Raw genomic sequence first — 17,126 nt, 5'->3', positions numbered from 1 at the left:
TGTCACCATCATGTCCTCACCCTTGCACAGACTCTGCATTACAGTCATTATTCCTCTGGTCCATGTCATGCTCTTCCTTATCCTCAGAGTCTCCTTTTCCACTGGATGTCTCTCCTTGAGATGGATTCCTGGCACCACACGTAGCCCAGCTGGACATTCGTTGGAAAAGGCCAAATTCCCATTGCCCCAGTCCTAGCTTTACAAAAAAGTCTCTGCCCACATAGTGCTGCCAATCACAGCGATGGTGGCAGCATAGGGCAATAACAATTCCATGTACATTGCAGTGACCTGTGGGTCCTCCGGTGATGGTCTGCTCCGTGTCTGGCCTGGAGCGCTTTGACTGTGGTTCTCCATCTGAATTACTGTGACCACGAACAAGACATCGAAGAGCCAAATCTGCCCGGACGAGAAGAAGACAGAAGAAACTTAAAACTGCAAAAAGGCAACGATACATGCCTTCCATATTGGCAAAGCTTTAGGCCTTGTGCAGACTGACTTGTCTGAGATGATATAATCTTATACTGCTGTTCACATGGCCATGTTTTACCGGCATCACCGATAACAAGAGCCAATACAAGCCTAAGGGCCATGAAAAACACGTACAGCACATGGATGACAACCATGTGTCGTCTGCATTTCACATGGCAAAGTATAAGAAAAGCTTTGTCATTTATTTATTTGTCCACCCCAGAAAATCACTGCTGGTAAAAACAGACACAAGGTCTGTATTCGGATGAGTCCGATACCTTTTTTTTTCATGTATGTGGTTAAACACAGATGTGTGAATGAGGTCTTGGGGTAAGTTCACATTGCGTCATTTTCCAGAGGTGAAAACATTCATTTTTGATGTAGAAGACACTCTGGGAATCTCCTGTTCTCTAATGTTGTCTAATCCTGTACAGTCTTTTCTCCATTGTTGGTCGTTTCTTGATCGTGTTTCATTTTTTCTTTTTCAAGCATTTTTTGGATGATTTTTTTTGTACATCCAGTAAATGCTAGTGTTTTTTTTTTTTTTAGATGGAAACCATTACAAATTACACAAAAAAAAGCCAGGCATCTTTTAGCCTTCCCATTGACTTGAGTTGAGCGTCTTCCCATGCCTGAAGACTGCACACGTGACTTCTTTTAAGTGTTGGCTTCTTTGAAAGCATAAAATTGTTTAAGACGTTCAAAAACATATGCACAGTGTCATTTTTTTTTTTACATACAAATCAATAGGAAAATTCTTTTTAGCATTCTGTTTGCGCTTTTTACAATATTTTCAACGCAATAAAAAAACCCCACCAGAAAAAGACGCCTTATGAACATACCCTTATAGTTATGGGAAAATTCTGTGACATCAAATTTTTCAACTTTCAAGCGTACATTCACATTTCTTTACTTCCCCATATGCCTGATGTCCTTGCTGTCCATAAATGGAAATTTTATTGTTTCATCCTAAAATGAACATGGACCTAATACTACTCACAATTGCACCCATTCGATGTAACCCTGGCCAGTATATTTTGCCTATACAAAAATATTGTCAGGGCAGCAAGAAGATAAAAAATGAAGCAGAAACTATTCTGCGATGGTCCTCCTAACGCTGACGTACCTGTGCCTGCCCCACAGAGGTGTTTACCGATCCCAATTACTGGAAGTCGTTTCTGAACAAGACTAGGAACTCGATCTAAAAAATGTAGAAAAAAAACAAGTGTTACATGTAAATCTCATCATTGATTCCTCTAATACTGGTGATACCTTACCAACCTAAACACAGGTGCTGGATGTCAATATGGAGTCTCTCGAAAGTCGACTTCCTTTGTTTTCCATCCACCTGTTGACAAAACCACATCTCATTAACTTTTTATTTAAAGGGAACCTGTCAGCAAGTTTGTGCACAGTAACCTACAGACAGTGTCAGGTCGGTGCCGTTATACTGATTACAATGATACCTGGGGTGATGAAATCTGTCTTGTGGTTGTTGTTTAATCTTTATTTACAGTTTTGTGTTGATGATATGCTTGTGCTGAGGGGCGGCTTATGGGGTCTTCATGTGGTGCTCTGATTACCTATTCATTATGCAGACTGCTGACAGGTCACTGATCCCTCACTGACCTGCCCCCTAGTTTACATAATGAATATATATATAAAATCCCCTTCTGCAGGCAGGCGGTGGCACCTGCGCTGCAGCATGATTGCATCTATTAAGTGTATGTAATTCTTTATTTTGATGGTATCCATAAATTCATAAAAACAAAAAAAAAATCAGTTTGAAAATGGAGCCGGACGCGTCTGTGCACTAGCAGCTATCAGCAATCTGATATACTGTATGCTATTGCGCAGGCGGTGCCATCTAGCTAGAGAAAAAAATGGTCTCCACTAAGATGGTGCCAACCACGCCTGCGCAGTAGTGTCTATCGGCGATACAATAGATGCTACTGTGAAGGCGCCACCATCTTGGAGGCATTTTTTTCTCTAGCTAGATGGCACCGCCTGCGCAGTAGCGTATATCGGATCGTTGATAGCTGCTACTGTCCAGGCGCGGCTGTTGCCATTTTCAAACTGATTTTTGTTTTTTTTATTATGAATACCATCAAAGGAAATAATTAAATACACATTATAGATGCAATCATGCTGCAGTGCAGGTGTCTTGGATTTTTTTTTTCAAGATATATATATATATATATATATACATACACACATATTATTCATTATGTAAACTAGGGGGCAGGTCAGTGAGGGATCAGTGACCTGTCAGAAGCCATACAGATGAATACCTAGTACCTAATCAGTGCACCACATGAAAACCCCCACAGGCCGCCCCGGGGCAGGAGCATATTAATAACTCAAAACTGAAAATAAAGATTACACAACAACCACAAGACGGATTTCATCATCCCAGGTATCATTGTAATCAGTATAACGGCGCCGACCTGACACTGTCTGTAGGTTACTGAGCATAATCCTGCTGACAGGTTCCCTTTAAGTTATCTTATTCTAGTCCACAGAAAATTGAAGAATATAAAGGGAATTGTGATAACATCAAGATAAAACTAGACAGGCCTAAATACATCTGCACTCACCAGGGTGCAGCCGACCCAAATAAAATGGCAGCTGCACAGGTGCAATAATGCCAAATGAAACAGTCAGCCTACAATCAGGGATTGGCTGTGTGGTACACCAATGCAGAAAAATAATCCACATGTGGCAGTGTTCACACAGGGAATGCAGGGCTTCTGGCTCACAACCTCTTAGTAACACCATATAGGGGGGCTGCCCAGTGCCAACAAGAATGCATCCCGTGTGAACAGAGGCCACAGTAAGCAGAACCATTTGGGCCCAACTGCACCCTGAAAAAATATACAGTAAACAAAAACATATCAATATATGTAAGGTATTGGTTGATATTATGGCCATAATACGGAAGCTGGCAAACTGCGTCAAAGTTCCTTACACTTGCCAGTCCTAACCTAGCATTTTTTTTGGAGGATTTTTTTCCTCTTTTTGAGGTTTTCATGTTAGAGTAGGACTGGCAAGTGTAAGGAACTTTGACGCTGTTTGCCAGCTTCCGTATTATGGCCATAATATCAACCAATACCTTACATATATTGATATGTTTTTGTGCACTGTATATTTTTTCAGGGTGCAGTTGGGCCCAAATGGTTCTGCAAACTTGTCTGGTCTGGTTTTATCTTGATTTTTTTTTTTGAGGATTTTTTCCTCTTTCTGAGGTTTTCAAATTGTGATCACTTCCTCAGGGATAGTGTATGCATATAACCTTATACAGGTAATTATGAAGAATAGAAAACCCATCAAAATTCCCCAAATTATCAGTATAACATGGCTAAACCCTCTGCTTGTCTACATGTGACAGCCACGACAGTCTCATCAACATTACTAATTTGATATAGGGTAGCCCGGTGGATCAGTGGTTAGCACCCTTATGAAAGCCTTTATTATTGCACTACACAAGACATAGTAACCCCGCCATGTACGGGATTCAGATTCAGCGAAGATCATTTACCTGCAGGACTGTGTGTCTCACATAAAAACTGTCAATTATTAAAGGGTAACCATCGTTTTTAGTTTTATTCCATGGACATAAGATACTGCCGCACTACTGACTTCAAAACTAAAGGATTAAAGAAAATAGAATGCAGTGACAGCCATTTGGGAACTGAACCAGTTACTTAACAGATAAATCAGAATGCAGAGTCAAAAAAGAAAAACCCATACCATAGGATAGGAATGATAGTTAGTGCATATACATTTTTAGATATTCCAAATAAAAATATATAATGGAACAAATAACTAATCCGATGTAGATAGTCCTGCATAAAGTCATTGGAAGATGCGCAGATGCTTCTCACCTGACTGCTATGATGGACGCAGCGCTGTTTCCCCGTGAATCCTCTGATTGCTGTCATCCACTGTGAGAGGGAGCAAGCTTGGAAAGAGCAATGTGTTTGCAAAATTGGATTAGGGTACCGTTACACCTAGCGATGCACCAGCAATCCTGACTAGCAATATGACACGGTCAGGATCGCTGGTGCATCGCTAGGTGGTCGCTAGTGAGCTGCCACTTAGGCAGGTCTCACCAGTGACATCGCTGGGGTCGGGGGTCGCTACTAACCTGTCAGATCCTGCGTCCTCCCACCCGGCTCCACGCCTCGCTCGTCGGCGCCACAGGAAGCGCCGCAGGAAGCTGACGACGAGAAACAGTCCAGGACGTTCTCGCGCGATCAGCGATAACCAGCGGGGGAGCCAGTCGGAGGTAAGTATCAGACACAGCGATATCGCTAGTAATATCACTATAACGTCACAAAATCGGTGACTTTACAGCGATATTGCTAGCGATATCGCAGTGTGTAACGGGGGCTTAAGTTATTTGTTTCATTATGTATATTTTGATTTTTGGTATATATAAAAATCATGATCATCCCAAGCTCCCGTCACATTATTGTATTTTTTTTTTTTTTTAACCGTTTTGGTTTTGAAGTCAGTACTGCGACAGCATCATACGTTCACTCATTAATGCCCCTCCACGGGCTCGCACACAGGGCTCACTTTCTGTCTGCTGCTTTTTGACTTCTCACACCATCATCAGGGCGTTAGTATGTTTTTCTCCTACTTTTTATTACATAAATCTATACTACACATGAAAAAAGTAACTTTGTAATATATCTTATGAGAGAAATCGGCTTCTTTCAGAATTCTCAATTTGTGTTTTCAAGGAACAGACAGAAACAGATCAGTAGTTACTCTCATTTCCTATGTAGCGGGAAAAGGGGAGGAGCTAGAAGCAGAGCTCCTCCCTCATGTATAGAATCTTACTAGTAACTGTCATTTCCTAGGTAGCAGGGAAAAAGGGAAGAGCTAGAAGCAGAGTTCCTCCCTCATGTATTGAATCTTACTAGTAACTAATTTCCTAGGTAGCAGGGGAAAAGGGGAGGAGCTAGAAGCAGAGCTCCTCCCTCATGTATTGAATCTTACTAGTAACTAATTTCCTAGGTAGCAGGGGAAAAGGGGAGGAGCTAGAAGCAGAGCTCCTCCCTCATGTATAGAATCTTACTAGTTGTAAGGCCATGTGCACACGATGCATTTTTCCTGCGGATTCGCAGCGGATTTTACCACGCAGAAACGCTGCAGATCCGCAGTGTGATTTACAGTAGCATGTAAATCAATGGAAAAAAAAAATGCTGTGCACACGCTGCGTTTTTTTCCGCGCGGTTTTTGTGCTGCACAAAAAAAAGCAGCATGTCACTTCTTTTGTGCGGTTTTCCACCTGCTCCATTCTCCAAATCCACAGGGGGAAAACCGCAGTGGAAAACCGCACAAAAACCGCAATAAAAAAGGAAGAAATTCGCAGGAAAAAATGCAAGTCATTTGACCTGCGGATTTCTTAAAATCTGCGCGGAAAAACCCGCAGGACAAAAAAGTACGTGTGCACATAGCCTAACTGTAATTTCCTATGGAATGGGAAAAGGGGAGGAGCTAGAATCAGAGCTCCTCCTTCATGTATAGAATCTTACTAGTAACTGTCATTTCCTATGTAGTGGGAAAAAGGGGAGGCGCTAGAAGCAGAGCTCCTCCCTCATGTACAGAATCTTTCTAGTAGTAACTGTCATCTCCTATCTCTCTACACTGAATACACATTTTACCCAGAAATTGAGATTTTTGAGAACGACTGACCTTATGTTCACATGTACAAACGACGGTTACTCGTGCAACATTATCTGTAATGCTTTTGCAGCAAACAATCATAAGAATAATTAAAAAAAAGAAAAAATACAGGACAATGAAAGGAATGATTGAAGGGTAACTTTGTCCAACATGGAAATGTATGAAACTTTGCAAATCACTTTGAGGATTTGTCATAATTCCTGTAAAAAGTTGCATATAATTGGCGTCCTAATCCCCATTTTCTCCTGCCTGCCTTCACTGCACTGATGTCAGAATGCATTCATTTGTAGTACAGATGATGGCAGTGATGGGCCGCTTAGCACCGGTCTCACTCAAGCCTCATTCACACATTTGTGTATGGACCAGACACGGGTTGGGATTTATGGACAGGTCGTTTATCTCCTGACCTGAACTTTATTATCTCATAGGTATATACGAGGTTGCAGACCTATGGCTGGTCCATGAATTATGGACCGTGACTCAGGGATGTGTGAATGTGGTGTTTCAGGGGATTAGCTGCTGCAGGTGGCTGTTCTGATAAGTAGAACACTCGGAGGAGACAGGTGCTGACCCTTCCCCACTGCCATCATCTGTACTCCAAATGAGTATGTGCTGATATCAGTGCAGCTAATGATGGGCAGGGGAAAGGCAGGAGTTTGAAGCCACTTGCATGCAATTTTTCAATAGGACTGCAATGAAATCCACCAATAAAGTGATCTGCAAAGCTTCATAACTGGATGTAGATGTCACAAGCCGTTGGCTGTAGTGGTTACGAGCACTGTAGATGTGATATCACCAGTGCAGCCTGGGCTCGGTGGTGGTGTCGATGGTACAAGCTGTTGAGTCCAGCGATTGGCAGCAGCGCTAACAAGTGTTGTAGCCATGACGTCACTGTCAGTAGAAGTCACCTGTAGTGTTGTTGGATGTGCACAAATATACTGACTGCAGTTTTTTAGTGGATTTGTCAGGCAGACGGCGCGCACACTCTCACCTTAAACCTGGTTGTGGCTCTTTCCACCAGAAGAAAGTGGACATTTTCAGCGTCTTGAGTGGCGAGGTTCACCCAGTGTGACAACTTTCCTCTGCCTGCTCCAAACTCTACAAAACAACCAGACTGGCCAAGCAAATCTAGTCTTTCCAAGTGACCCAAAATAGAGCCCTGCGATAAGAAAAGCATTTATTACCCCTCTGGCTACACAGAGAACATGTCATACAATGATGATCAAGCAACGTGGAAAATATTACACGCAATGTGGAAAGATGTAACAACGAGGTGCACACAAAACCAGGACCTATACAAAATGTATGCAAGATAGATGTATACACTATTATTATTATACACTAGCACATTACCTAATGCTTCACTCGCGGAAAATATGGTAATTTGTTGGTTACGCTTGCTAAGGTTACATTTTCAGTTTCACTCTGAAGTTTACAGCATTTAAAATTTGGCGTTGGTGGATGGAGCAAGACATGATGTCCCAGATGTGCTCAATTGGACTCAGGTCTGGCCAGTCCATAGCTTCAATGCCTTCATCATGCGGGAACTGCTGACACACTCCAGCCACATGAGGCCTAGCATTATCATGCATCAGAAGGAACCCAGGGCCCAGTGCACCTGAATGTGGTCTCACAATGGGTCTGAGGATCTCATCCATGTAACTAATGGCAGTCAAGGTACCTCTGGCTAGAACATGGAGGACTGTGCGGCCCTACAAAGAAAAGCCTCTCCACACCATTAGTGACCCAGTGCCAAACTGGTCATGCTGGAGGATGTTGCAGGCAACAGAACGTTCTCCACGGTGTCTACAGACACTGTCACATATGCTCAGTGTAAACCTGCTCTCATCCGTGAAGAACACAGGGTGCCAATGTTGAATCTGCCAATCCTGGTGTTCTTTAGTAAATGCTAATCGCCCTGCACAGTGTTGGGCTGTATGCCAAAAACCCACTGGTGGATGTCGTGCACTCATATCACCCTCATGGAGTCTGTTTTTGACAATTTGAGCAGACACATGGATGTTAATGGCGTGCTAGAGGTCGTTTTGCAGGGCTCTGGCACTGCGCCGCCTTGCACAAAGGAGGAGATAGCAGTCCTGCTGCTGTGTTGTTGCCCTCCCCTCCACGTCTCCTGGTATCTGCTCCATGCTATGGACACTGTACTGACAGACACAGCTACCCTTTTTGCCACAGCTCTCATTGATGTGCCATCCTGGATGAGCTGCACTACCTGAGCAACTTCTGTGGGTTGTACTGTAGACACAGTCTCATATACCACTGTACCTCAAGTGGTGTGAGCAATGACAAAATGAAAAAGCGACCAAAACAGTCAAAGAGAATGAGAACAGATAAATGGTCTGTGGTCACCCCCTGCAGAGCCACTCCTTTATAGTGGTTGTCTAGCTAATTGCCTATCATTTTTACCTGTTGTTCCATTTGCACAACAGCAGGAGAACTTGGTTCACAATCTATGTTGCTTCATAACTAGACTGACTTGGAGTTACATTGTGTTGTTTAAGTTTTCCCTTTATTTTTTGAGCCGTGTATATATAAAGCAGAAAATGTGTGACTGCCTCACAGTCAGACTGTTCTAGTTGTCCATTGCAACCAATCAGAGCTCAGCTTTCACTTTACCTCAGCAGCTTTAATACTGAAAACTATTCTAGTTTCCTATAACAACCAGAGTTCAATCTTAACATGAGGCAATTCTCATTAACGAGGCCCCAGTTACTTCTGTAACAGCCATTGCTATAACTACAGACTTTAGAGCGACTTATCAGGTTGGCCCCACCTTATCGACTATAGACACCCATCCATTTCTCCTTTATTTGTATAGAGCCTAGCCTCGGGAGGTCAAATCTCGAGAAGGGGGGAGATTTTGAGTTTAAATGTTCGCAGTATTTTTAGTCTGGTGTCCAAAACAAAAATTTAATTGGGTGGAAAATGTGGTTCTGTATTCTGCGGGCTGCCATACATAGATTACTGTGTAGAGCCTGCATTTTAGATGCAATGGTCTCACATTTGTGTTTTCCTAGATGTTATAGAAGCACAATGGCTGTTGGAGCATACTGGGAGTTGTAGTTTTGCACATGAAATAATGGTGCATAGACTCACACTGTCATGGCGAACCAGGTGAAGAAAGCATCAATTTTGTCTTTATTTGTAGACCCCATAACCTAGAAACCCACTGAAGATGACAAGAAGTCCAGTGGCAAAGGCTGTACCTGTTGTTTGAGATGCTTGGAGGCCGAATCTCCATTGGCGGGGTCATTAAGCGCTTCGTGTAATGCTGGGTGACAGAGCTTCTGGTCTGGCAGTGGGGGGTCCAAGTCTGTAAATGTAAGAAAGTATAACAGTGTAAGGCCCCCCGTACACATTAAAGGGCTATTGGACTATCCTGCCGACAATGACGGGCTCAGCCGACACTCTTAACGTGTATGGGGGTTCCGGCCGAATGATCGCTGGGGACGATGTCCATCAGGCGTGACCGATTTCAGACTGCAGATCGAGGTGCTCTCCTGGAGCTTTCCTCATACAAAGCACAGGAGTGCTTGGCCCCAACTGCTCTCCTGTACATGGGGTAATGGCTGAAACATTGTTTTGCAGACTGTGTGCAGAACATACGGTGCACATATCTGGAACACAATAAAACTGCCCAATCTAAGAATTAGGTAGCACTAAGAAATACGCCCCACTACAGGGAAACACACTATATGGACAAAGTGTTGGGACGTTACACCTACAGGCGCTTATGGCATCCCATTCTAAATCAATATGTATTAATACAGATTTGGCCCCCACCTTCCAGCTACAAGGGCCCCCACTGTTCTGAGCTGGGAAGGGTTTCTACTAGATTTTCAAATTGTGTGTGGGAAATTTTGCATGCCTCATCCAGAAGAAGAGTCTGTCTTTAAATCTTTGGTCTTGCTCATCTCAAAGGTATTGGATGAGGATGAGATCAGGACTCTGTGCAGCAGGTCAACTTCTTCCACATCGGTCTCATTCAACCATACCTTTGGACCTTAGTTTGTGTACTGGGGCAAAGTCATGGGGGACAGAAAAGAACCTTTCTCAAAGTGTTCTCATAAAGTTGGAAGCTCCAACTGTCCAAAATGTCTTGCCAGATAACTAATGCACTTACAGGATGCAGCAGACCACCCTGATAAAAGGTGGAGGCAACACAGGTGCAAAATACTGATGAAGCAACCACTCACAAGCCTACCATTCTTACAGGGGGGTCACATGTGTTTAGAATTGCACACGGATAAGGCCTCTTTCACACTTCAGTTTTTTGCATCAGTCAAAATCCGCCAAAAGGACGGATGCTGGATCCGTTTTAGAACTGATGACAACGGATGCCACCCATCCGTTTTTTTGACGGATCCGCAAAATGAAGAATTTTAAAGGAGAGAGAGAGAGAGAGAGAGAGATCCGCCAGAAAAAAAAAAAACGTTGCAAGCTCCGTTTTGAAATCTTTGAGGATGGTGACGGACAGCAACTTTTGGCGGATCCTCAAAAAAAACGGATGCAACGGACAGCAATCCGTCACAATCCGCCATTAATGAAAGTCAATGGAGAAAAAAACGGATCCTCAAAAGAAAATTGAGGATCCGTTTTTTTCAAAACCTGGCGGATTGTGACTGATTGTAAAAGACTGAAGTGTGAAAGAGGCCTAAGGCTTGTATATGGAGCCAGTCACAGAGATGTAGCAGACAGTGTCTGACTGCTCAGTGCACCCGCAGGGAGAGGCATCCTAGTTTACAAGGTCAATGATATTTTGGCCAAAACACATAAGCTCGCAACCCACGTCAAGGGTCCTCATTGTTTTGAGAGTCCCTACACAAAAAAGCAAAAAGGACACAAAACACTTTAAAAAAAAATTAGCCATTATGTTGGTAAAAGTGGCTGCCTTTTTTTTGCTAGATTTTTGCCTTTTTTATTCCCTTTTTGCTGTGTGGATATCCAGGACATGAAGTTCCTAGTGCAATGTTTTGCACAGAAGTTAACGCCAGAGCAGGTCTGGACTCTGCAGCTATGGGGTCAGTAGAGTGTTGGTGACTTTTAAGCCCTCTACTTCTCAGACCCCGCTATGTAACTTTACATGGTCTCCACTTTGTGGCTGAGTTTCTGGTGTTCCTAAATGCCTCCACTTTTCAATAACATCACCCACACATGATAATGGAATATTTAGAAAGGAAGAAATATCACCTTATAACTTGTTACAATGGAGGTGTCATGCTGGTATCAGTGAGCTTTTCAGTAGAGTTGGGGCAAGTTGATTTGTAGGACCCAGATCCATCAGGCATGTCAGTAATCTATGGTCGCTGGGTGGGAGCTCGTAGAGCCACCTACTACTTCCCGGCATCGGCAGCTCTTCTGATTAGCCGGCCTGGCATGACATCCCATGTTCCTCACTCTGCAATGATGATGTCCATCAGATCTGGCAAATTAAAGAGAATCTGCCAATGTCAGGAGGCGCTTCTCAGGGCTCCCGTCCAGCAGCTCTACTCTACAAGTCATTCTTTCACAAATGTTAGTAAAAGCAGATGGCATGGCGAGGGGCCGGGTGTGATTCGCTGAGGGCAATGGGACTGAATCAAGAAATAGAAATCAATGATTACGACACCAATCCCAATATTTTCTCCATATAGTTTATATGTATGGAAATATATCTGACGTGGTAGTGACAAATGCCACAATAATATAAGATTTAGGTGTACGTGTGGAGGACGGACAGGGTCTGGTGGAAAACCGGTCAGAATGCAAGCACATCCATCTCTGTAAAACATAAGTTGTCCCCCTTGTCAAACCAGGCCATCATTCCTAATCCCAGGCAATCTATTGGGAGCAATGTCTGGACACTCGCTCTCCGTACAGTGGATAGGGACCATGACAAGCACCCATTCACATAAGTGACAGTAATAGTGGGATCTTGACCCTAATCACTCACCATTAGTGACCTGCACCAGTGTATCTATAAGCTTCTTCAGATCTTCTTTAGACAAGGAACTAAGGCTCATCTGAAAGCAATAAATGGACAAGTATTTGTCAGCCCCTCAAACTTAGCAAGAAGGGGTGTTCACATCTGTATCTCTGCTTGATTATGAGTCCGACATTTATCAAGCAGATTCAAAAGACTAAAGCTGTAATGGAAGCAATGGGAACAGTCAGGTTGGTTCTGCCGATTCCAGAACTGCCATGGGCTTGAACGGGGAGAGTGGATCACAAGTGCCACCATCTCTGCACTCCTCACTCTAATGTGCCCCATGGCTGCTCTCCTCACCTGCCAGGTCGGGGTTAGATGACCCCCATTGTGCAGTCAGCATCTGACCCAGCCTACCTGTTCGGGACTCGCCTCCAACGTCACCAATCCAGCATTCACATTGCGCACATAAAATACCTGTTAAAAAAACAACATAAAAAACTGTGAAGACAATTTTAGAAAAATATTTTGAATAATTGGTCATTAAAACGCAAACCCTTTTATGCATTATGGATACAGAGAGTGGTGAAGTGCAGAAGCAGAGCCGGCGTCCATACTTACTGGCTGGGGCTTCTCTCTGGAGTTGCATTTCTTTAGATGTTTTTGGAGCTGATCTTTATAAACTGTGCTAGAAAAAAAGAGAAGAATGTAAAACCCGCCTGCCATAATGTCATTGTATCTAATCATGGAGACTCACTGCTTGGGGTCCAGAGGACAGGGGATCCTGATTCTGCTGCTCTGCTCCTGGAATAAAGGCACAGACCATGGGAGACATTTATCACGGACCCCGCACTAGTTTTATGGTGTTTCTTAGAATGGAAAAAAAAAGTGTGCATATGTTTATGTATGCCAAACTTCACTGTAAGCAAAAATATGCAGCTTTTACATCCTGTGTGCCACACATGGCACTCTCCTCAGAAGTCAGAGCTAGGATGGGGGAATTTATAGAAATGACCAAGGATTAGAGCAGAAGTCTTCATCAGCTCAGAACTCGCATCGATATCACTATGTGGTGCACAGACGGCCCGAGACTCGCCTCCCAATAATGTTGGCGCATTCCTCCCTGGCAGAATGAGTGCCAACTGTAATCGTCAATTACTGATCGTGTGCACACACCTAGAAGAAATCTGTCCTCAAGAAATCACCTATTTCATTATGACTTCATGGTGGATGCATTTCAGTCAATTTTTCAACCTGAGGGACGTAGGCAGCAATAGACTGGATCTGACTCATTGGTTTCCATACATGTACCCAGGAGCAGACATACACGTCACCCCCCACTGATCCCTATGTATCCATACATGTAAACAGGAGCAGACATACACGTCACCCCCACTGATCCCTATGTATCCATACATGTACACAGGAGCAGACATACACGTCACCCCCACTGATCCCTATGTATCCATACATGTACCCAGGAGCAGACATACACGTCACCCCCCACTGATCCCTATGTATCCATACATGTACACAGGAGCAGACATACACGTCACCCCCACTGATCCCTATGTATCCATACATGTACCCAGGAGCAGACATACACGTCACCCCCACTGATCCCTATGTATCCATACATGTACACAGGAGCAGACATACACGTCACCCCCACTGATCCCTATGTATCCATACATGTACCCAGGAGCAGACATACACATCACCCCCCACTGATCCCTATGTATCCATACATGTACCAGGAGCAGACATACACCTCACCCCTACTGATCCCTATGTATCCATACATGTACCAGGAGCAGACATACAAGTCACCCCCCACTGATCCCTATGTATCCATACATGTACCAGGAGCAGACATACAAGTCACCCCCCACTGATCCCTATGTATCCATACATGTACCCAGGAGCAGACATACACCTTACCTCCCACTGATCCCTATATATCCATACATATACACAGGAGCAGACATACACCTCACCCCCCACTGATCCCTATGTATCCATACATGTACACAGGAGCAGACCTACACGTCACCCCCACTGATCCCTATGTATCCATACACGTACCCAGTAGCAGACATACACGTCACCCCCACTGATCCCTATGTATCCATACATGTACCCAGGAGCAGACATACACGTCACCCCCACTGATCCCTATGTATCCATACATGTACACAGGAGCAGACATACACGTCACCCCCACTGATCCCTATGTATCCATACACGTCACCCCCCACTGATCCCTATGTATCCATACATGTACACAGGAGCAGACATACACCTCACCCCCACTGATCCCTATGTATCCATACATGTACCAGGAGCAGACATACACGTCACCCCCCACTGATCCCTATGTATCCATACATGTACCCAGGAGCAGACATACACATCACCCCCCACTGATCCCTATGTATCCATACATGTACCAGGAGCAGACATACACCTCACCCCTACTGATCCCTATGTATCCATACATGTACCAGGAGCAGACATACACGTCACCCCCCACTGATCCCTATGTATCCATACATGTACCCAGGAGCAGACATACACGTCACCCCCCACTGATCCCTATGTATCCATACATGTACCCAGGAGCAGACATACACATCACCCCCCACTGATCCCTATGTATCCATACATGTACCAGGAGCAGACATACACCTCACCCCTACTGATCCCTATGTATCCATACATGTACCAGGAGCAGACATACAAGTCACCCCCCACTGATCCCTATGTATCCATACATGTACCAGGAGCAGACATACAAGTCACCCCCCACTGATCCCTATGTATCCATACATGTACCCAGGAGCAGACATACACCTTACCTCCCACTGATCCCTATATATCCATACATATACACAGGAGCAGACATACACCTCACCCCCCACTGATCCCTATGTATCCATACATGTACACAGGAGCAGACCTACACGTCACCCCCACTGATCCCTATGTATCCATACACGTACCCAGTAGCAGACATACACGTCACCCCCACTGATCCCTATGTATCCATACATGTACCCAGGAGCAGACATACACGTCACCCCCACTGATCCCTATGTATCCATACATGTACACAGGAGCAGACATACACGTCACCCCCACTGATCCCTATGTATCCATACACGTCACCCCCCACTGATCCCTATGTATCCATACATGTACACAGGAGCAGACATACACCTCACCCCCACTGATCCCTATGTATCCATACATGTACCAGGAGCAGACATACACGTCACCCCCCACTGATCCCTATGTATCCATACATGTACCCAGGAGCAGACATACACATCACCCCCCACTGATCCCTATGTATCCATACATGTACCAGGAGCAGACATACACCTCACCCCTACTGATCCCTATGTATCCATACATGTACCAGGAGCAGACATACACCTCACCCCTACTGATCCCTATGTATCCATACATGTACCCAGGAGCAGACATACAAGTCACCCCCCACTGATCCCTATGTATCCATACATGTACCCAGGAGCAGACATACACCTCACCTCCCACTGATCCCTATATATCCATACATATACACAGGAGCAGACATACACCTCACCCCCCACTGATCCCTATGTATCCATACATGTACACAGGAGCAGACCTACACGTCACCCCCACTGATCCCTATGTATCCATACACGTACCCAGTAGCAGACATACACCTCACCCCCCACTGATCCCTATGTATCCATACATGTACACAGGAGCAGACCTACACGTCACCCCCACTGATCCCTATGTATCCATACACGTACCCAGTAGCAGACATACACGTCACCCCCACTGATCCCTATGTATCCATACATGTACACAGGAGCAGACATACACGTCACCCCCACTGATCCCTATGTATCCATACACGTCACCCCCCACTGATCCCTATGTATCCATACATGTACACAGGAGCAGACATACACCTCACCCCCACTGATCCCTATGTATCCATACATGTACCCAGGAGCAGACATACACGTCACCCCCCACTGATCCCTATGTATCCATACATGTACCCAGGAGCAGACATACACATCACCCCCCACTGATCCCTATGTATCCATACATGTACCAGGAGCAGACATACACCTCACCCCTACTGATCCCTATGTATCCATACATGTACCAGGAGCAGACATACACCTCACCCCTACTGATCCCTATGTATCCATACATGTACCCAGGAGCAGACATACACCTCACCTCCCACTGATCCCTATATATCCATACATATACACAGGAGCAGACATACACCTCACCCCCCACTGATCCCTATGTATCCATACATGTACACAGGAGCAGACATACACGTCACCCCCACTGATCCCTATGTATCCATACATGTACCCAGGAGCAGACATACACGTCACCCCCCACTGATCCCTATGTATCCATACATGTACCCAGGAGCAGACATACACCTCACCTCCCACTGATCCCTATATATCCATACATATACACAGGAGCAGACATACACCTCACCCCCCACTGATCCCTATGTATCCATACATGTACACAGGAGCAGACATACACGTCACCCCCACTGATCCCTACGTATCCATACATGTACCCAGGAACAGACATACACGTCACCCCCACTGATCCCTATGTATCCATACATGTACCCAGGAGCAGACATACACGTCACCCCCACTGATCCCTATGCCTCTATACAGGAGCAGACATACACCTCACCTCCCCATTCTCAGCATGCTCCCCACAATACTTTTTCCCTTCGCCTGGGATCATCTTGCAGTAACGCCTCTTCCTCTGGACGTAATGGCCGCATCTCCCCGGTGTGGGCCCGGCAGCCTGGCTGGGATCCGCGGACAGATGGATCTGCTCATCCATCACTCCTGTAGTACACTTTCCTACCTTCCGTCCATCCAGACGTTCCCACAAAAAACATGGACGACCAGGAGGTGACACGTCACGTTCCCACACATGACATGGCGCTGCATAGTCCAATGCGTCGTGACGTCAGCACGCT

The 17,126-nt window shown here is 44.9% G+C and overlaps 1 protein-coding gene across 2 annotated transcripts in view; it reads right to left on the bottom strand.

Annotated features, from left to right (window-relative positions):
• TRMT13 (tRNA methyltransferase 13 homolog) overlaps window positions 1-17,126 on the bottom strand; it is a 19,019-nt gene extending 1,893 nt beyond the window's left edge. The window contains exons 1-10 of one of the 2 annotated variants that reach the window (XM_073571642.1): window positions 17,012-17,126; window positions 12,846-12,892; window positions 12,710-12,771; window positions 12,506-12,565; window positions 12,116-12,185; window positions 9,390-9,496; window positions 7,157-7,324; window positions 1,750-1,816; window positions 1,595-1,669; window positions 21-396 (exon numbers count right to left, since the gene is read on the bottom strand). In XM_073571642.1, coding sequence (XP_073427743.1) covers window positions 21-396; window positions 1,595-1,669; window positions 1,750-1,816; window positions 7,157-7,324; window positions 9,390-9,496; window positions 12,116-12,185; window positions 12,506-12,565; window positions 12,710-12,771; window positions 12,846-12,892; window positions 17,012-17,097 — 1,118 coding nt within the window. In that variant the 5' untranslated portion in view covers window positions 17,098-17,126. Of the gene's footprint in view, window positions 1-20; window positions 397-1,594; window positions 1,670-1,749; window positions 1,817-7,156; window positions 7,325-9,389; window positions 9,497-12,115; window positions 12,186-12,505; window positions 12,566-12,709; window positions 12,777-12,845; window positions 12,893-16,831 lie in introns of both variants that reach the window. The other variant, XM_073571643.1, reaches the window with a different exon arrangement.

Source organism: Dendrobates tinctorius, unplaced genomic scaffold (genome assembly GCF_039654945.1).
Source record: "Dendrobates tinctorius isolate UK_male_01 unplaced genomic scaffold, ASM3965494v1 ptg000029l, whole genome shotgun sequence".
Lineage (NCBI taxonomy): Eukaryota > Metazoa > Chordata > Amphibia > Anura > Dendrobatidae > Dendrobates > Dendrobates tinctorius.
This window is presented reverse-complemented; position numbering and strand designations above follow the sequence as displayed.